The 22544-nt window shown below is 44.3% G+C and overlaps 1 protein-coding gene across 2 annotated transcripts in view; it reads left to right on the top strand.

Annotated features, from left to right (window-relative positions):
* DHCR24 (24-dehydrocholesterol reductase) overlaps positions 1 to 22544 on the top strand; it is a 150097-nt gene that overhangs the window by 71861 nt on the left and 55692 nt on the right. For both annotated transcript variants that reach the window (XM_086952658.1, XM_086952662.1), the window contains 3 exons: positions 1462 to 1567; positions 8629 to 8747; positions 8840 to 9103. In XM_086952658.1, the coding sequence (XP_086808784.1) occupies positions 1462 to 1567; positions 8629 to 8747; positions 8840 to 9103 (489 nt within the window). The remainder of the gene's footprint in view (positions 1 to 1461; positions 1568 to 8628; positions 8748 to 8839; positions 9104 to 22544) is intronic.

Below are 22544 nucleotides of genomic sequence, written 5' to 3'. Positions count from 1 at the left end.
GGCCTGTGTTTTAAGTTTCAGCTCCGTAGGTCACTCGGAAGGTTCCTAACTTTCTAACTTTGTGCTTTTTACGCACCATAGACTTTGTATTGTAAAGTGCGTGCACTTTGAACACTGCACCCAAGTCCCGTGGGCCTCTCCCGACTTAGTTAACTCCAGTCTCGAATAGCTCCAGCGATTCCCAAGGCCCTAGGCCTCTTCACTTTCCTCCTGGTATCTCTTATACCACTTATTTAGTATATGGTTTAGGTGGCCCCTAGGGCTCATCCATATTGTGCAACTTTTGTGTATTTTAAACTGTCTTGTGATTTAACGCTTGTGCTTCTGTGCTCATAAAGAGTCCAGGGGATTTTAATAGTTAATAAATCAATATATATTTTCAATATATATCTGTGTGGTGTCCCTTTCATTTGGTATTCAAGGGGGTTGTGTATGGTATAACAGCTGGCTTCACATGCCTTTCAGAGTTTAGCCTAAGACTGCTTTGTCCACGTTACCACTAGGATAACTGGTCTACAAGGTTGAATTACAACCATCACCATAAGGGTTGCTTGGCATGGTACAAAGTGATCACTAGAACTAGTGAGCATTATATACCAGGCCAACTTCTCACAGCATGATTATATCCCAGATACAGAATTGAATGTGGCACATAGTGCTTGATGATTGAGAATACAGTTCAGGTGTAAAATAGTCCCTCATACTTTCCATTGGAAGCAGTTCCTGTAGGGTGGAATCATATGCCAAGCAGCCAATGGCATGAGGTAAGAGTAAAAGACTCCTCTGGGTGGAGAGAAAACCCACTCTAAGTATATTTGAAAGTATTTACTAATAATAAGACATGCAGACTGCTTCATTCTCTAGCCAGTCCTAAACAAGATACTGTGACAAATAGTGCCATGACCAGGCAGCTCACTTTGGAATGGTCCATCATTCATGTTGGGGCATCTGGTCTGTCTCAAAGTCTTGAATAGAACACATTAAAGCCCTAGTGGCATGCTGTGAAAGTGTGGTCTCCTCAGTCTCTTAACTGAAGATTCAGTGGGTATAAGACTCTGAATAAATTTGTTAATGTACCACGAGGAACCCTAAAGGTTCAGTCATTGTATAAATTACTCGTGAATAAATGTTAGACTTGCAGTGCCCCTCTGCGTTGACTTTTTTGTAATATAGATAAAAGTGTAATTCAAGTTCAATGGTATTCTTTAAGTAGGCGTTTTAGCCAGTCTAGGTATTTAGTGTTTTGTACAAGATGTTTATATGGGTAATTGTTATGTCCTGTATATTGTGATGCCACTGGTAGAATGTTGGTGGAAGGTTATGTGGGGAGTTTGAATGTTTCTGGGGCAGTTATTTGGTGTTTGGGTGGTGTGCCGTGGGCTACAATAAAAGACTGTGCTATGTTACTTCCGTGCTCAGATGTATTAGTCTACAACGGTTTCTATTTGTTTTCGTTATCAGATTGTCCGAGTGGAGCCGCTGGTCAACATGGGCCAGGTTACAGCCCTACTGAATTCCATTGGCTGGACTCTCCCAGTGGTACCAGAACTTGACGACCTCACAGTAGGTGAGGCGATTCAGTCTACTGTCAAGAATTGTGACTTGAGCCATCTGAAAAGAACACATTGTCTGGCATGCAGCTTTTGTTCAAAATAAATCAAAATGATGGCACATTTATCTTTAAGTAACTCCCAAGTGGCTCAGGAATGCAGAAATGATGATGCCATACAAATGAGAAAAATTGAAAATGTACTCGTGGTCCTCTGTTGCAATACCTTGATAATGGGCTGCACATTAAGAAGCTGAATACCAGTAAGACACGTAATGTCCTTGTTTCTGTGGCTTTTGCTCTTGTGGTTTGGATATGCTCTCATCCAGTAATGGGAAGTGATAGCTTAGCTATGAGGCTATAGCGTAGCTTTGCTTATAATATTGAACTAAATTGCCCCAGTGTCCTTCCATATTCTAATTTGGATACCATACATGATGGCCTTTGAGAAAGTAAGAGGATCGAGGCCTAGCTGAATATTACATGTAAATATATTAACCCATTGGAGACAAGAATTATTTGTCTAAGAGGAAACAAGGGTTGGGTGTTGCCCTTACGGAAGAGATTTAACCCTAGGATTGAATAAAATATATAAATAACACAAAGTTCATCTTATCTCCACAAAACACAGAGCTTTAATGTGAATCGCAGTGTCTTCATTGTCATTCTTCTAAGTAGAAACGACAAGCTGGAATTGTCAATGTTGTATGTACATATATGTACAATACGATACTTTGTCTACGTTCATTGTGATCAATATTGGCAATCGTGCAGCAAAGAGAAAAAAACGTTTTCTAAGAATGTATCTAGCGTATATAGCGAAATCAGAAAGCAATAATTCAGCATTAAACCACAGAAAAGTATGGCCCTAAGGACAGCACTTAACTGGCGGCTGCGAGGAGCAGTGAAGAAAGAGCAGGACTTTAACAGGGTATTGAGCACCCTGATTACATGACCTGTCATGAACTTCTTGTCCCAAGTGTTCATGGGATTTGTGGTTTGGTTAATGTTTTGACATGACTGCTGTTAAGTAGCTTAGGTTGTTTAAGGTGCTGGTAAGCTTCCTGACAGATGGTACCAAATGGTATTTTCCTAGCTTTTTGACCTCACATGCATATTGGAAATCTTATTCTGAACCTTGAAAGCTCCTGAGGCGGAAGCCGGGAGACGAATTCACTTATTTTTAAAATTGTATATGTGTCACAACCCGCCTAAATACTCTGTGTTTTAAACTATCACTCACCCGTCTGCCACCACTGGAGCGGGCTCAGAATCGACGAAACAGCGACCCCTTCGCTGCAACTCTAAAACCAGCAAAGCAAACATTTCTGCCGCCATTCACGGCGAGGGAGAGAGGCCACGCCCACTTTGAGGCCACGCCCACCCGCCGCCCACGGTATTTAAACGCTGCCTTCAGCGCTACAAATCAGAACCTTGAAAGCTCCTGAGGCGGAAGCCGGGAGACGAATTCACTTATTTTTAAAATTGTATATGTGTCACAACCCGCCTAAATACTCTGTGTTTTAAACTATCACTCACCCGTCTGCCACCACTGGAGCGGGCTCAGAATCGACGAAACAGCGACCCCTTCGCTGCAACTCTAAAACCAGCAAAGCAAACATTTCTGCCGCCATTCACGGCGAGGGAGAGAGGCCACGCCCACTTTGAGGCCACGCCCACCCGCCGCCCACGGTATTTAAACGCTGCCTTCAGCGCTACAAATCAGAACCTTGAAAGCTCCTGAGGCGGAAGCCGGGAGACGAATTCACTTATTTTTAAAATTGTATATGTGTCACAACCCGCCTAAATACTCTGTGTTTTAAACTATCACTCACCCGTCTGCCACCACTGGAGCGGGCTCAGAATCGACGAAACAGCGACCCCTTCGCTGCAACTCTAAAACCAGCAAAGCAAACATTTCTGCCGCCATTCACGGCGAGGGAGAGAGGCCACGCCCACTTTGAGGCCACGCCCACCCGCCGCCCACGGTATTTAAACGCTGCCTTCAGCGCTACAAATCAGAACCTTGAAAGCTCCTGAGGCGGAAGCCGGGAGACGAATTCACTTATTTTTAAAATTGTATATGTGTCACAACCCGCCTAAATACTCTGTGTTTTAAACTATCACTCACCCGTCTGCCACCACTGGAGCGGGCTCAGAATCGACGAAACAGCGACCCCTTCGCTGCAACTCTAAAACCAGCAAAGCAAACATTTCTGCCGCCATTCACGGCGAGGGAGAGAGGCCACGCCCACTTTGAGGCCACGCCCACCCGCCCTTTTTCCGACACATAAAAGATGTGCAACTACCGGACGTGCAGCGGACGGGCGCAGCGGGCGCGCCGTCAGCGCGCCGAAGGCGCGCCAAAGGCAAGCCCGTCTGGGCCCGTCCGGGCCCAGACGGCCCCAGGCCCCGTTACTCTGCCGGGTAGTCCTCAGGTACGAGTAACGTATACAGCGGATGCATTATGCGACTTACGACCTAAGAACATCCTTGCCTGCCACCACACGCTTACTGCAGGTAAGGCATTCTCGACCTGTCCACGATGCAATCCGAGCCCCACCCTGACATCAACCACTCTTGCTCTGAAACTGGGACTTCTTAACTGCCGCTCCCTCCCCAAACATGCTACCGAAATGAACCTCCTGCTCCAGAACCAGGAGCTTGACCTACTGTTCATAACGGAAACATGGCTTTCAGACAACACCGACTCGGACGTTGTCGCGGCCCTCCCCACCGGGTATATCTGCCAAGCTCTAAACAGACCTATAGGGAGAGGAGGCGGGGTAGCTATAATCCACAGAGAACAATTCACCTGTCGGATGACCAACGCTGGTATTGAGGATTGCGAGAGCGGCCAATTCTCCATCCAAATCTCCCCAGCTCTTACCCTGGTAGGGCTTCTGATCTACCGCCCCCCAGGGGCCCCGGGTAATTTCATCAACGCTGTATTCGAATCCGTATCACAATTAGCTTCCTCCACCCCCAATTTCCTTATACTAGGTGACTTGAACGTCCACTTCCTGGACCCCACGGATCGAGCAGCATCGGACATTAGACACGATTTAACATCTTTAAAGATTCGTCTAGTGAACAACGAGCCTACCCATGAGAAGGGCCACCTATTTGATCCTATCTTTACCAATATAGCAACAGTGACCACTAACCTACCTGTGACCCTACCATGGACGGACCACTTTCTGGTCCCTTTTTCCTGGGAAATCCCCACACCCACTTACTCAATCCCTAAAACCCAGGTTACCGACCGACAATGGCGCAAACTATCACCTGAGATATGGGCTGATTTTCTTGCAGATTCCATCCCTGAGCTCTCCTCTGACTCCAATACAGCTGATAAACAATTCAGCGATTGGATCACTTCCTCCCTTGATACGTTGCTTCCAAAAACTACCACCTTCAAACAACCTAAAAGAATACCCCCCGCTTTATGGTACACCCCAGAGCTTAAAGCTCTGCGTCAAGAGTGTAAAAAAACCGAACGCTCCTGGAGACGCGACAAAACAGGAACCAATAAGAACATCTACTCTATTTCTCTTCTGACCTATAAAACCGCTATTCGCAAATCCAAAAGCGTGTTTTTTCAGGAGAGAATAGAGAAAGCGGGATGCTCTAGTAAGGAAGCGTACGCCATCCTTAAAGAGCTCTCAAAACCCCCAGAACAAGGACTAGGACCTCCTTCCGATCCTAAAGTCGACCTGGAGAAATGCCAACAACTGGCTAATTTCTTCCACGATAAAATCCGACTAATTCTGGAATCAATCCCCCCCTCTAGCCCTGAGGAAGAAATTGCTTTCCCACACACCACCACCTGTCTGTCCACATGGGGCCAGGTCACGATAGACGAGGTGAGAAATACGTTCAACTCCATGAAGAGCGGCTCCCCTAGTGACCCTGCTCCTCTTCGGATCCTTAAGGAGGTAGCCCCAACTATCATCCCCCCCCTTACTCATCTGATTAATACTTCACTACAACAAGGAGTTGTACCCTCGAGCTGGAAGAAGGCCGTGGTAAAAGCCCTACTGAAGAAACCTGCGCTCGATCCCGAGAACCTAGCAAATTACAGGCCCATTTCCTTACTCCCAGGAGTTAGCAAGATCGCTGAGAAGCTGGTCAACAGGAAACTCTCGCAGTTCCTAGAGGCCAATAACAAATTAAAAAGCTCCCAGACGGGCTTCCGACCAGGACAGGGCACGGACATCGCCCTTCTGGCTGCGGTAGAGGAGGCCAGAGCACTATTGGATGGGGGAGGATCAGTGGCAGTGATCCTCCTCGACCTTAGTGCGGCGTTCGATACCGTAGACCACCAACTCCTCATCGAAAGATTGGCTAGAGTTGGAGTGGAAGGTACAGCCTTATCCTGGCTCTCATCTTTCCTGGCCCAGCGGTCTTACCAGATTTGGGAAAAGAACGCCCGCTCCTCCGAAATGCCCCTCCAATGTGGTGTGCCTCAGGGCTCCTCCCTGAGCCCTACATTATTTAATATCTATATGTCCACATTGGAGGAGGTTATCACCCCTTTCGGAGTGAGCGTCGTCAGCTACGCTGACGACACACAACTAGTGGTGTCTCTGGCCCATCCCAAACAACAGAAAGCTGATCTCTTCAACTGCCTTACGCAGGTCCATCGCTGGATGAACAGATCAGCCCTAAAACTAAATGGGACAAAAACCGAGGTCCTTATACTTGGCCCAAAAGGAACCTCACTTCCCCTGGACAGTTGGCCAGCTTGTCTGGGTCCTCCCCCTGACCCAAAAACAGAGGTGAAAAGTCTGGGTGTGTGGATCGATTCCGATCTCTCATTCACTTCGCAAGCAAAGAAGGTGGCAGGGACCTGCTTTGGTCTCTTAAAATCTCTGAGGAAAGTCCTGCCCCTTCTCCCCCCTAAATCCCAAAAACTATTAGTCCAAGGTCTCATAATATCGAGGCTGGATTATAGTAATGTGATTTATCTGGGCGCTCCCGAAGCGACCCTTACTAAACTGCAGAGAATTCAGAATACTGCCGCCCGGATCATCACAAACACCCCGGCCAGATCATCTGCTAAACCCGCTCTCAAACTCCTCCATTGGCTCCCCATAAGGGAGAGAGTCAAATTTAAGGCCTTATGTCTCGTCCACAAAACTCTGCATAACCAAGGCCCCCCAGTCCTCAGTAATTTTGTCACCCCCTACAGAACTTCTAGATCCCTCCGTTCCAATGCAGAAAACCTTATCAACACCCCAAGATTCAGGAAAACTCGATCAGGAGGAAGACGCTTCTCGGTACAAGCCGCCCACCTTTGGAACTCACTCCCTCGTGACTTACGACTTGAACCTCAATACCTGCGCTTCAGGAAGCTGCTAAAAACCCATCTCTTTCCCTAAACCTGTGCACCCCCCCCCCCTGTCTTGATCCTTCATCCTTCCCTCTTCCGACCTCAGCTTCCGCTCCTCAGATTTGATGATTTAGGGTTCCTCAGCGCTGGGATACCTCCGGGTGACTATCGCGCTTTATAAAAATAAATAATAATAATAATAATAATATTCCACTCCAGAAAATAACTTGGCACTGGCGTTTAATTCAAACATGCACAGGCTCTGTAGTCATTCAGTTTATTGATTCTGGGGTCAATTCGTACAGGAACCACGAGGTGAGAGACATTATACTGCTGAGTGGAAGACTAAAGAATCCAAAAGGTATGCCACTTTTGTGTGGAGCAGGTTTCAGCCACCCAAAAAGCAGAGGTGAACCTTCAATGCTTTCTGACACCCATAAGAAAATTCCATAAACAGTGATATCCACCACATTGCCACCACTTCTATTACATGTTAAAGGGATTGCATTTACAGATGATATTCAGCGGGTTGCCTACAATTCGTTTGATTTTGTCTTCAACCAACTTAGTGAAATTTACCATCCGTAGCTGTGCTGTCCACAACATTGGAGAGATTAAACCACACTTTTGTGGCCATATATTATGTCAAGATGTCAAACTGGTTTGACCCTATCAAAAGCAGCTGAGAAATCAAAAAAGACTAGGCCAGGATCCTCCCCCACCTTCAGCCATTTGCAGGGAATCTCCTGTGGGCTACCAGATTGATAGGAATGGGGAAGGTTGAGCTGTGAATAATGTCACAAAATATAGTTGCTACACATTGATCAAGAAATTAGTTCTTTGCAATGGGGAAAACTCCTAGCTGCAAAAATAAATAACTCGGCAAATGTACAGTATCCTAGTTCCATTTAGACAGATATTGAGTGTGAAAATCTTTGATGCCCAAACCCCTCTCAAAGAATTTGGGAATTTCTCTTTTCTTAAGTACTCTCTTTTATTTGTACTTACCAACGTAAAACATACAGCTAATAAATAGGCCAATGATGAGATTCGAGGCTTTTGCTGACTTTGGAAGCATGATGGATGAAGAGTAGGCAAAAACATGCTTCAGTTTATTCCATATGATTAGAAAAAGTATGGTAACACTACCATGTCTTTGTATGTTATTTATGCATTTGTTTTGCCTTAGGTTTACACAGTAAATGTGTTCTGGGATTTTGAATCTTGTTTAAGCTTATCCACTGACTATTTTTGACGAGCGCAGGGTGTCGTGCAATCACTTGAGGGACTGATGTAGGTGTTTGTGCTTCAATTATATTTTTGATGTGATATCTTGAGTTTTAAATGGTATCTTGTAGATATGTTGTAGTAATGGAAGTAGATCTGCCGAAGATCTGGTAACACCCCCGCTTTACTATACTCTTCAACATGAAACCGGTATGCGTTCTCAAATAAGCTGCTGCTCTGAGTCACACCTCACTGATGCCTATTTTGGTGAAATGTACTTCTTTATCTTTGTCGCTTTTTAAAAATCGAGAGTTTACTTTTAGCTTGCACCGATACATTTAAAGGCAGATTATCCTTCTCAGTTGTATATGGTGGTTACTCTACCATTGTGTGATGTTCCTGTGGCCTTATGCGTTCTCTTTCTATTCATATACAATATTTGCGCTTCTAAAATACAGAAACTATGGTCGAAGGAATTTTCTCAGAACAGCCCCCATTTAATGTTTCTTTTTTCCAGGTGGCCTAATTATGGGAACTGGTATTGAATCTTCATCCCACAATCACGGCTTATTTCAGCACATTTGCTTGGCCTATGAACTTGTTGTTGCAGATGGAAGCCTCGTCAGATGTACACCAGTAAGAGATTTCTTTTTATGTTATGGTGTTAAATATGTTTGTTCATTGTTTACCCAAAACCAGTATTTTAATGACTGACCTACTTCTTTCAGACAGAGAATTCTGACCTATTCTACGCTGTACCATGGTCCTGTGGCACTCTTGGATTCCTGGTTGCAGCAGAAATTAAGATCATTCCTGCCAAGAAGTATGTCAAACTGCGTTATGAACCTGTGCGAGGTCTCGAGAAGATTTGTGAAAAATTTATTCAAGAATCTAAAAAGAAGGAAAATGATTTTGTGGAAGGATTAGCATACTCCTCAGATGAAGCGGTTATAATGACTGGAGTCTTAACTGATGAGGCTGAATACGACAAGGTACATTTTTATGCAATCACCTAGTTCATTTTCTTCTGCAAAGCCAACTACTTTAGGATTACCATGATTTTGGTAAGCTTTTGTGAGTGGGTATGGTGGTTTTTGGTTTATATTCTCATACACTCAAATGTAAGCAGTGCTGGTGGTTTGTTGCTCCACTGTGATTGTTTCTCTCGTCTCAGCAAGATTCTGCACTGCACTGAAGAGTGAGATTCACCCCTCCCTATATTACCGTTTCTTGGATTCTGGCTTTTCGAAAATAATGCACTTAGTGATGGCAAAATTCAAGGCCACATTAAATATATAGATTCATGAATTCATAAGCTGGAATATTAAATTGAACTTCAAGTACGCTTCTGTGTGGTAAACATTTAAAGCATGCATTTGGTCTAAATGTATTGCAAAAGATGTATACACATTGAAACAATACACATTCAAGGCATTGGGGGATTGGTTTCCTATTTTTTTAAGCATGGAACGGTGGATAGGTCATACGCTACAATTAACAATTTCCTGGTTGATTAGCCACAAACTAATCCCTTGAGGTATCAGCAAGTGGAGGGCATAGTGTTGTTTAGTAAGCATAATAATGCTACTATCTCCACAGATTTGTATAATCTATTCTTTCACAAAATTCAGAGTGGGCCATATCTTGAGCAAGTGTGGTTAACTTGAAATGAATGGAACTTTGTACAAGCAGTAAAACCAATGCTTAATTTGAGGCGGTGGTTGTCGGTGTGGGGCACCTGCACCTGTTTTTGGGGACTGGCACTTATTTCGCCACATCAGACATTTCCCGATGCCAACACAGGGAAAACAAACAAACAAAACGAACAGACTGAGCAGAAGAAACACAGAAAATCTGTTACCAAGGGAGAAAGCATATCTCTTTAAGAGTGAGATAATATGACGGGGAGTGACTGGCAGTGAATTAAAGAGACCTGAGGTGTATTTGGGACTGTGCACCCTTGCTATTCGAACTCTCACATTTTATAGCGCCAGCCGCAGGTGTCTGAACAGCGCTTTGAGCACCAGCACCTATTATTTCACAAATAAAGCACTGACTCAAATATCCAGCAATGGAAAGCGAAATCCACTTTGCCCTAGATGGGTTCAATGGTTATAAGGCTCCCAGCCAAGATTGGTTTACCTCTGGCTTTTGAAATCTCTCATATATTTGATAGTGCATCACAACCTTAAATCGGTGTACAAGCAATTTGAGCATTGTTGCCTGGGCATCACTTGCGGCTTCGATCTCTCTCATGTTAAATCCTGATAAACCTAAAATATCTCCTTCTCCCGATCACCTGTCATTTTCATTCTGGTCCTCTCCTGTAAGGGAGCTTTGTTCTGTGGAGGTCCACTTCCTAGAATCTGAGCAGGCTCTTTTTATGATCCATCAGATCAAGTGCAGTGGTGGATACTAAACAAATATTTGATTCTGCTGATTGCCTTTTGTGGTTTTCAGTTTTGAGGAAAAGAAGAGCTTGCAACAATGTCATGTCCGATTCAATATAGTTCATATGGATACCAGTGTCTGCCATGGATTTCCCCTCCTGAGAGGCGGGATCCAGCAATCCACATTATCTTCATTGCGGTTTCTACTCACAGTAAAACATTTAGCACGCATATTAATAGATATCACTTCTGGGTAATTTCAAAGTTACCTATATATTGAAATAAAATAACTCCTTCTGTTAGCAGATATGATAGGACAAGCTGGTGGGGGGAGTGGGGGTTGGGCTACCATTGTAAGTCATACCTCTTAAACACATTTATTTAGTAGTGAGTATGGATTCAGATTTCAACGGATAGTCCTACAAATAATCTGGGCAAGCAGATGAGCCAAAATATAGTAGAATGTGCTTGTACTAAAGTGTAACAGGGGCAGCTTTGATTTTTCTTACCTTAAGAAGGAAGTCAAGTTTGTTTTATTGCAACATGGCAAGATTATATGCTTGCAATAGTGATATATTTAATTGCTGCTCGGTTACAAATACCATGTCAGTCCCTAAGAAATGCAAGGCATTTTTAGGCTTTGTCTCGTTATTATCCAAGTGATGGATTCCAGTCGCCTGCTTTCAAGCACTATTCCTGAACACAAACCCTGTTGAAAAATGTTGCTACGACAACATAAATGACATTTTGACATCTCATGGGAATCTCTAGTGTTTGAGTCCTTACCTTTCCCTTGAATTATGTATGCAAAACAGCAACCTAGTATAATGTTTTGGTGTTCATTATTAAGGGCCCAAATATTCTTTGATAATGTAACATGTTAGGGATTCAATAAATCATGTGTATTTCTTTTTCTGATATTGCACATTATTGTTTCTGTGCTGGAAGGTACATTTGTCTATGTGACGGCCTTTGACAGCCATTTTTAGGCTTCCCCTTCGCGCGCGCATGCGCTGCTTAGGCAAAAGACCTTTAGCAATCGCTTCGGCTTTTCAGCCAAAAACGTGCACGCGTTCCATTGCCTTCAATGGCAACGCGTGCACGTTTGCCGATTCCCTTGCGGGAGTGAGCTTTGACAAATGGTTCCTGCTCACTCCCGCAAGGGAAACCGGCGTAGGCCCCCTCCTCGCTTCCTGCTGCTGCGCGCGCCTGTTTTTTCTGTAAAAGGAAAGCATTTTCTCAGTGGATAAAAAACTTTCTACACACCCCACTAATTTTGGGGGAGCTCCCTTCACATACTGGAAAGTGACCGTAATTCTGCCCTCCCCATGTGTAAATTTGTTACATTTTTCAGGGAGGAAAGTGAAATTTATGGCATCCCACAAATGTGTAAGTTAGTGGCTGTGCACAAATCGACAGGACCCGATATGCAGATATGCAATGCTCACTTCCCACCTCTAGTCACTCAAAAATCATTGAGTGCACAACTAAGCTCGCTTGATTTGAAAACCATTTTTGACTTCCAAATAAGGTTATATGCAGTTTGAAAATCGGGCCCATGGTGTCTAATGGAATTATTTCAGAAACTGGGTCACAAGAGCAGCTTTCGCATGTAGCAATAATGTGCCAGCTGAATAGCAATTTGCATTTCTGCACTGACGTGCGAAACAACTGAATTCTGATCAATAGCTTTCTGTAGGCCAGTATTTATGGAATGACTTTGCTGTTGGCAAGGTAAAGCTTTTCAACGATTAAATCTTAAATTTGCTTAACCGCAGTTACCCACAATGTATCCTTAGGATGGCGTTTCTGCTAGAATGACATCCGGGTTAGCCTCCCATATCAGAAGATGAAGGCTGTTATTTTGATATCCGATTGGATAGCGCAGAAGCATAACAAGGCACTGAAGTACTTGTTGAGGGCGTTTGGAGAAATAAAGAGTCTTTATGGAAAAAATAAAACACCAGTGCACTTTCTTTCTCGTAGGCCAGTCAAATCTATAAGTAAATACATACATAAACAGCACTGTCAAAAAGTCCAGCTCTAGACTGTTGGCTAGAATAACCGAAGATGGCTGAATTAACAATGACACCATGAACAGAAAGAAAGCATTTCCTGATCTGAAAACAGGGCATTGCTGCAGAGGAGTTGGGTTTGGGCAATTGTACACCGGTGAAGTCCCACATAAAGCCCCATTACAGAGCCTATCAAATAACCCCGCAAAATAGGTCAGTGAGACATCACTTGCCATCGATATCTGCAGGGATTTCATCAAAGCATACTCCTTCCCTTCCTGCATCATTCTGAGCTCTGTAAATAGAGTACCATTACACTGGTTAAAACTAACATCTGTTAGCTGCAGTGCTGGGGCAACGCACAAGTGTGACGTGGAGCACCACATAAAGAATAAGCTATTGCTTTGAAAATAATCCTAGGTCTTCAATAAATATATATAGCAATACCTTGTACAATCCGATACATTCACAAATTGTTAAGCTTAAAGATAGCTCTGTGTGATCCCTATACCAACTTTATCTAAATCAGGCTGTTCAGAGTTGGCACTCGTCACTTTAAAAATCACAAGGCATGAAATTGTTCGAAGAAATGCAAGTGGAGTACAAGCTTTCAGTCTCTGAACACTTTCGCTATTTGCAAGCTAGAAACTCTTTACCAGCTGCTCTGCCTATAGGGGAGGAATTGCCGGAGGCCTCGCCTCTTGAGGATAGAATCCTAGATGGTCACCTCCCTGATAAAACGATCTCACTGATCTATGAGAAACTTATCAATAATAGGGTGGACTTGCTTACAGCTCTGAGGGTTAAGTGGACAAGTGATGGTTTAGAACTGGATGATGAAGATTGGCAATTAGCTGTGTCCTCTCCAAAAGTGGTAGCTATTCCTGAGAGATTGCGACTGGTACAATTAAAAATACTGCATAGGGTTTATGTTACTGGTCCCCGCCTTGTACAGATGGGATTGTCGGAAGAAGGATTGTGTAGACTGAGATGTGGATAGGTGGGTACATTCATGCATATTTTCTGGGAGTGTCGCTACATGACTGAGTACTGTGGTAGGATTCATAATGTTATTGAGGAGGTCACTGGAGTCCCACTTTTGCCGGAGGCGCGAAGGTGCCTTCTCAATGTATGGGAACCTACAGATCTGAATAATGCGCAGACACAGTGGACCACACTAAGTTATATGATTGCTAAAAGAAATATTGTCCGAAAAATGGGGTGCTGAGCTCCCTCCTACCCTCGATAACTGGAAGAAGGATCTGGATTGGAGTATGTTCAGAGAAAAAACTGTGTATATTGCGAGAGGGCGTCCCCGGAAGTGGGCTTTAATCTGAAATCAATGGAATCAGTATAGAGGCGAGATTTGCACACCACCTCGAAATGCAGTATTTAATGTACCCCCATCCCCGTGATACCCTTTATAATGTACATTTTTTGGTTCGGCTCCCCTCCACTTTTTGTTAATGTATTGCAAATTATGATGTGATTCATCTGCATTGTGTCTTTTCTGTTTGATGCCTTGATTTAATAAAAAGAATTATAAAAAAAAATCACAAGGCAGGATCAAAAGGAAAAGAATACACCTCTTCTGAGGACTGACTTCATCTCACAGGCAACAGAAAAATAAATGTGGCTAGAAGCAAGTACTGGCAAAATCAACAGCTTTGGCTTTATTGGTCTAGCAGGCAAACCAATGCATGCAGAAATGGTGTGGTAGTGAAAGTGGTGGTAGAGGAGTTGTTGGTAAAGGTTGCATTAGCGATGGTGGTAGGAAAGGTGGTGGAGGCAATAGCTCACACTTAAGCCCACACAAACAAACACAAACAAAATAGGACAAGATAAAAAATAAACAAACAAGTGACAAACATGGAGAAACAAGGAGAAGCCAATTATAATGCAAGCAGGACCACCGACAGCCCCTGCACTAAGAAGACACGTAACTGCGCATATTAAACTTTTAAATGGGCATCTGGCAAAAAGAACACATTTTTTTCATCTAGGGTTTTGCTGCAACACTTTTACTCCTAAATGGCGAAATGAAAAACCTGCTTATTATTTAACTGCCAGTCAAACGCGTCAGTAATGGTTGAATATGGGTCTTAAAAATAATGTTTTAACCTGCGCCAAAAATCCGTTATCATATTAATAATTGAATGGCATTTTGTATAAAGAAAAACAAATGTCATTCATTATCCTCTGCTTATTCGATGGGAAGTATAATGTGGCTTATTAACGGTGATTCAACGTCATGTTCAATTGCTACTATCTGCTGTATACCAAATATGCATGCTTGCAAAGAAAGTTTACCACCAGCCTTAAAGAGAACTGCAGCCAATTTTGCAGTGGTGTAGGGCATTGGATTAGTGTGCTAAATAGAACAAGCATTGCCAACAGGTCTCGCTTTTGGGACCTTATAAGTATTTAGTTATGCAGCACAATATCCCTGGTGCAATAACATTAACTTTTGCATGGTTAAACACTTATACGGTCCCAAAGGCAAGACTTATTGGCTATACCAATGCTTGTTTCATTTTGGTGTGAAAATCAATAAAGGCATGTAACTTTTATCAAATACAGAACTAATTCAATGTTTAGTGAAAGGAGAACTTAGACAATTCTTGATTCTTCACTGTACTCTTACGTTTCACATCCATCTTGTTTCATACTTATGGGATGCACTCGCCAAGGCCCATTAGAATTTTTGCACAGCATAACTGGATTTAATATTGGAAAACTTCATTTCATTAGCTCCTGTTTTTAAAACTTATTTTTATGACTTCATCTAACTTGCAGCACCACTGAGAACTGTACTAAAACTTCAGTACCACGACTAGGCACATCAACTAGAAATGCCAATATGATGAGTAAAACAGACCAATGTAATGGAGCCCTGATCTGCAATTCTCTTCATAAAAAATGATCTATCAATTACATTAGATGCGACTGGAGAGACAATGCAAGTTTTAGTGATCCATAGGTTAATAGAGTTCGCATGAGAGTTCTGAGAGGAGTGGAACAACAACACCAGTCTCTGCTTCAAAAGCAAAGTGCATTTTGGCTATTCCAAAGTAACATATTATTTTGGCCACATCTTCATCACTACCCAAACTAATGTCCCTAGGCAGATGTGAATTTCATCCCATCTTTGTCTAGTGGCGGTTATTACTGTGACATCATGTTCCAAGCCTCTACAATCTCCGGTGTCCTCTTCACTTCTCTGCTAAACTTTGCTCCTTCACATTCCGCTGATTTACTCAGTTCTTTACTTCACTTTCAAAGACATGGGCCTTCTGCATTTTTCCCAGCTCATAAATTACCAGATGCTTAGCTAATATGAACGCCAAATCCACGAATTTGTCAAAAGAAGCATGTATCTTGGTTTTTGGGTAAAGGTAAAGTAAGCAGGCCACTGGCATTTTGGAGCTATTCCTGCTAATGATTCCTTATTGAGTCGCACCATTATGCCCCACTATCATTGAGTGAGGAGACACTCCACACCATGTGCTAGAAGTCCACTCCCTCCACATTGCACCTTGAGCATCCCATATCCACATTAAATAACATGAGATTGATTCTTTTAGGTCTGATACCATTTCAGTAGCTCTTAATACTCAACCTGAAAGTTTTTTTTTATTTTTCTTTGGACACCTGGGTGCACTTTTTGCCATCAGAACACTTCCCTGATGATCCACATATTCACTTACTTTCCTGTTTACTCGGATGTTAATAGCTTCAAGAACAATGTGGTAGCAATTCTTTTATCAGCTGACTTGAATAAGCAGTGATTGGGGCTGCACCACCAGTGTAGTACTACTATTCTTTCAGTAATTCTGTTATACCGTGAACTGGCTTCACTCTCGTTACTGGTGTCAGAATTCAAGCACACATTATACGATTGGTTTTCTGACAAAATGGATGGAAACCTCACTAAATTAATACTGGCTGCAAAATCAGCCCCTGGTGTGGTTAGGCCAGGCTGGAATGTTAGCGCCAGCATTCCTTTTTCTGTTCAAAAACAGCAACTTTGACTTTGGCTACTTCCCCCAGGGCTCAATGCCAGTGTGATCACTTGGGCTAGGTTAGGATTTCCAAACTGTTGATATATTTCTCTAAACCTAAACATTTTTTGTGCTTTTTCTTCATTGCCTTTTGGACAAGCATGTACATTTCTACAGTATTAAGTGCTGTCTTAACGATAGTTTCGTAACTCTGTCCATTATACATATATAGAATACCTGTACGTCACATGTCCCACCGCCCCCAACACCATCTGGATGCGGCTGCCTTCTCAAGTGCATCTCAGGCATTTCCAATTGTTTTGCGGTCTCCTCCCCGACCCTTAATAGGCCCCAGGGACCTTATCCTTCAGCATGGGCTGCTCCTCTGTTATGGCGGAGGAGCGTACCACCCCCCCCCCGCTGAAAGTTGTCAAAGGACAAAAATAAAATAATAATAAAACTATTTTATTATTTAATTTTTTGTCCTGCAGGCTGCCAGCCAGGAAGGGTGGTGGGGGCATTCCTAGTGACGCTGCAGCACCGGGTGGGGAGGGGAGGGCACTGCTAAGTGCGCATAACCATTTGGCCGGCCAAACTGTCATGCTCACTTAGCCTTTCTCCTACCCGAGCTGTGTTGTACAGCTGGGTGTAGAACCAACACAGGCTCCCAGACCATGTCTGAGCGCCGAACCAGGGTATTCAGACCAATCCCAGCGCTTCTCTCATCCTGGGAATAGCATTCCCAGGATGAGAGCAGCGTTGCGATTGGCATCTGGGAGCCTGCGCAGTGCGCAGCAGTTCCTGGATGGTAGGCGAGGATAGGGAACAAGGCGGCGGCTGTGAGAGTAGGTAAGTGCGATTTTATATGTTGACTATTCTGTCTTTTTAGCTCTCGCCTAGGCAGCGCTCTTCAAAATATGCTCTTGTCAGGATATGGGCATAAAGCTCCATCCACTTTCCGCCCATCTTTTTAATTGTCTCCTGTCACTGTCCTTTGTAAATGGTGGCTTTTCATTAGTCAATAGGCCTATTAGTCTCTCCTTAGTTCTGCCTTTTCTCTTCTTGTATTCTCCCATAAGAACCCCCCCTGTTACATGTGTTGTTACTCGCTACGTTTTAATTATATCTTCTGAACACTATTTTCTTAAATGACTTTTTCCTGCCGGCTTTTGGAGGTAGGATACACTCTTCTGCGATGTCCTGCTTCGGCAACCTGCCCTGGTGTCTCACTGCATTGTGACTTCTCAATTAGTGTGCTGCTGAGTAACAGTGCCTGGATTAAAATATGTTATATTATGTTTTTGCAGCAGGCACACATAGTCAAATCTTTAACATGGTGGCCCCTCTTTTGTTTACGTATGCGCTGCTTGCCTAAATCAAGTTTTCTTCTTTTTTGCCAGCGCGCCATTCTGCGCTTTCACTTTCATAGTATCGCCACACCTTCCTTTCGTGCACCACGCTTAGTATTTAAAATGGCAGCCACGCTTTTGTTTTCTTCTGCGTGGTTCGCCAAAAGCAACTTATCAAACCTTTTTCTATTCTTATCAGCACACTATGCCGTGCTTTCCAGTGGTGGCTGGTGACATTTGAAAGCGGTGATGCGTAAACTTTCTGTTGGAGTGCACCATGGTGAGAGAGCTCGAACATCTTAATGAGGGTTCGGGGTGGGGGGAGGGGGGGCAGGGGGAGTTCGGTTAGTTAGCCAGGTCCTGGAGAATTGGTGCCACAGAAAATGCAGTTCCGGCCTGATACAGTCAGCCTAGTTACATCTCAAAAGTTGGAAACTTTGTGCCAGTATCTAATGCCCAACATTTTACATGTGCATTAATATAGTGGTTTGCTTCTAAAAGTGTGATGATACACCAGCATACCACAGAACAGCCCATGTGACATCACAGATCACTGATGCTAATTGTGACAGAAGACAGCTCACTGTGCCAACCAGTCACTCAAGCTGCCTGCTTTGCAGTTCATGATTCAATGCCAGGTGCAGGTAACAAAATATACAGGTTCCAGTTTCACACATTATTAGCATTCAGTAACTACACATACTGCTATGAAGCCAGCACCCACACTGCAAAAATTTGAGAAACAAAGATTGCCATTGCAGATTCTACAATTTAACATGTGTAGAAACGGCAGTGGCACTCGCCTCTAGGCCCCAGCAGTTCTGCTCAGGTGCTCTCCAGCAGGTCTGCTCAGGTGCTCGCCAGCTGGTGCCTGCTCCAGTGACCTGGAGCTGGGCCAGCACTCCCTCCCAGACTAAGCTGTGTGTAATATTTAACTATCTGCGTAATGCAACCAGTGTGCTCCACGGGGCTGCGCTCTGATTCGACAGGCCGCCCGTAAGAAGTTAAAGCAATCCGTGGGTACCCTCGCTGAAGTATTAACCCTTACAAAGTGTGGACCATATCCCTCGGCAAAGTAACACCGAGCCCTCTGCCTTCTCTCACTCTACTACAGACTCCGAGCTCCAGCACTAACTCTGCCCATTCAAGGGTCACCTCACACCCCAGGCCCCTCGTGCACCAATAGTGCCCGCTCTCAATCCACTCAGCAGTATCTTTACCTTATCTTTACAGGTCTGACAGTTCAGCGTCATATGGGGTTGATATAGCCTTTCATGCTTCTAGGGAAGATATCATGAGTACCATTGAGCCCTGCCATGAAAACACTCATTGTTTCTAGTCTGCGAAATGTAAATCTTTATAAAAACAGCTACAAGGTATCCATGATAGCAACATTGTATTGTTATTATCGGTGTTGATATTTTTAGCATTCTTATTAGAATGCTATTATTAAAATAATGATTCTCTGTGTTGTCATTAATGCTACTGGTTTAGCTTTTCGTATTAATATGTAATATTATTCCGAAACGTTTTACTGCTGTGGTTGTTCTCCTGTTTATTTCCCACCCTCAAAAATCACAGAGCACAATTTGCAAACACACACTACAATTGTGGTCCAGCGCCTTGAGTCGGACACTGGAAATAGCGCTATCTGTCAAGCATGCATGATCAAAGACAGATAATATTCGGGATTTAGAGGTGATAGTTTAGTATTTTTTCACAAAATACATTCCTATTCATAGAAACTCACATCACACACAAGTGAGCACATGTATGCCTTGTATTGTGACTAGGAGGTTTCAGTTCAGGCGTGTTGTGACCTAGATACTCTAGTGAGTTGCTGCTCCCTGCAACATAGTGAAATAATTCACTCTTACCTTATTTTCACAGCATCATACATACAAAGAGATTTACCCACTGGACTCTATCTTTGACTCACATGTACTGTTTGTGCTGTAGATATTGGGCAGGCAGCTGCCAGACAAATCCCCTTAGTGCGGGTAAAATCAAAATGACGGTCCCTCGAATGGTCAAAAATGAGGCCTGGTCACAACACTTTGCAATCATGATAAGGGGTGTAATGGCAGAGGAGATGACACCAAAAAGATTATCTCAGCAGAAGGTAAAAATCTGCTGCTTCTACAAGAGCACATAGTGCCATAAATACTGTAGCACACAAGCTACAGCAAGCTGCTACCATCTTTAATCCTTGCAAATAAACATGATCTTAGCGTGACGTGATATAATCTGCACAGGTTTTAAACCAACATAATGAATCTTCTTCAGTTGTAACATCCATGGCCAAGGGTTGTGTGTTTTAGAATTCACTGTGGCCCTTCTTCATCTTCTACTATACGGAGGAATCGCCATGGAGATAGGTACTGCACTGGGAGGGACAAGTCAAGTAGTGGTAGAGCGAGACCAACATCCAAGAGGACTGCAAAGGGCTGTGGGAGTTCATAAGGTGGGGTTTAGTAGGTAAAAGGAAGGAGGTCATTAAGCTGAAGCCATGTTATTTATTTCAGTTGAAATAGACATTTGAGCTAATGTTTGCCTGCTAAATGCTCGTCCATTCAGTTGCGTCGTGGGCCCTAGGCCCACATGATAATGAATAAAGACACAGACACCAATTAGATGGTTACTGGAACTGGTCACAAGCACGTGCACTCGGACCCTTTTATTAGCAGGCTCACATGACTCGTGACGCCTGTGAGGGATGCGTGTGGGGGTGCAAGTGTGCCCACTCCCCTAGGGGAGTAGCTATAAACTCTATGCCGGTCGAGACACTAGATCGTGTCTCACAAGACATAACATTCCTCCTAAATTTTAATAAAACAAAAGCTCTATTGTTCAACCGGTATGGATAAACAGTAACAAAGTATACACCACAGGGGCCATCAGTTGCTCAGGTCCTGCATCAGTAAGACAGTCGACAAGGGCTGGTGAGTTCGACTGTGGCAGGACACTCTCAGCAGGTATTCACCATTTAACCTGATCCGTTCAGGATACAAACTCTTGCTTGAAGATGTCATCTGCGCACTAGGACCACGCCAGTGTAAACATGTCCTTAGTCCAACGTAACTTCTGTCCGCTGACCTGGATGATAGTATGTGGCGTGTAACAATAGTTCATTAACTAGGTGCGTCAAGATCATGGTGGGAGCCCATGGTGAAAGTTCACTGGATTATTTCTGTCTTGCCTTAAGCCTCTATTAGGCTGTCTTGCTGTGTCCGGTGACCTGTCGGTGGGGCAATGTTTCTTCCCGCTCTCCCACCTGGGGAGGCCCTTCGTCGGGCTTGCCACGGGACTGCTGGTAGGTTGCGTGTGTGCCAGCTGGGGGCAGTTGCAAACCGTCGATGAGCCAGTAGCCAGTCTTGCGCACAAACCTCAAGGGTGTATGGGTCTTGGTCAGGACATGCTCTCATTGTCGCAGTTCGGATTTAGCAGGTAGACTCTGAGTTTTCTTGTTGGCTAGTTTGGCAACAATGAAGGACTCCAGTCCATGTGTATTCGAGAAGGTGTCGGTAGCCACACTTAATGAGGACTGGCATGGTAGCATTGCCAGCCATGTGGTGAATCGGGACCACAGCGGGTGATGACTGGTCTTGATGGTTGCAGGCGTTTAGTCTGGAGTCAATCACCTGAGGCAGGGAGTGGCCAGGTATCTCCATTTTCTCTGGATACGAACTTGCATCCATGTACTTGGACTTCTTGGGCCATTGGGACTTTTATGATGGAGGAGTGATGAACACGCTGAGAAACATGAGGCACGAGACTCTGTTCGCTCAGGTTGTGCGGCTTACCCTCAGACTCCGGCTTTGCGGTTGCTAGTTCCTCTTTGGGTTATCCCCCTCTTCCTTTGCTGTCGCTGTGTCAGGACTCACTCCTGTTGTAGCTTGGGTTTTCTTCTTCGTCCGGCCCTGCCACTCACGACTTCCTCTTCTGACCTCAGCTGGTTGTCCGATTCTTGGTGTAGACCCTCCAGTTACACTTCCACATTTCTAGCTGAGTGCGGTGTCATGCACATGGTATTGATGACATAGCTGACATTGGGCCTGGACATCAGGTGGCGATGATGAACTAGGAGAGGAGGTTTCTGGATGAACGTCGTAGCCACTTGCTGCCTCTTCTGAATCTTCTCTTGCACCTCTGGCATTTGCGGGCAGGGATGCAGTTCGACTCCAACTGGGACACTCGGGGCTGGACGGTCTCACTGTGAAGCGATGGGAGCAACTCAGTTTGCGCTTGCTGCGGCTTACGTGTGGTTCTCCCTTGGTGCTGTCGCCAGGGCCGTTGGTCCCCCTTGGTGGCTGTCTGGTGTCTTTGAAGGTGTTCTTGGCTTGTGGTGCTATGAGTCCTCATGCTTCTCCTCTCGTTGTCTTTGACACACCTGCATTTGTCCAGCTCTTCTAGGAGACACGATCTCCACTCTTCTTCTGCTTCTCCTCCGGGTGCAGTGACATGCACCATGTTCTAACAAGGCCAACAGGCCTATTAACTTCAATGGTCACTGGACCATACAGGCGGAGCTTCAGTCACTTTTCTCTGCTGCATGGGAGTAGCCACTCACCTTGGGTGCTCCCTCTTCAGGCAGCTTCTTGATGCTTCTGCTCCAGGTGTTCCCTCTCCAGGGAATGGCTTCCACGAGCAGTGGTGAGGACACTAGAGCGTGTCTCAA

This window comes from Lissotriton vulgaris, chromosome 1_1 (assembly GCF_964263255.1).
Source record: "Lissotriton vulgaris chromosome 1_1, aLisVul1.2, whole genome shotgun sequence".
Taxonomy (NCBI): Eukaryota; Metazoa; Chordata; class Amphibia; order Caudata; family Salamandridae; genus Lissotriton; species Lissotriton vulgaris.
This window is presented reverse-complemented; position numbering and strand designations above follow the sequence as displayed.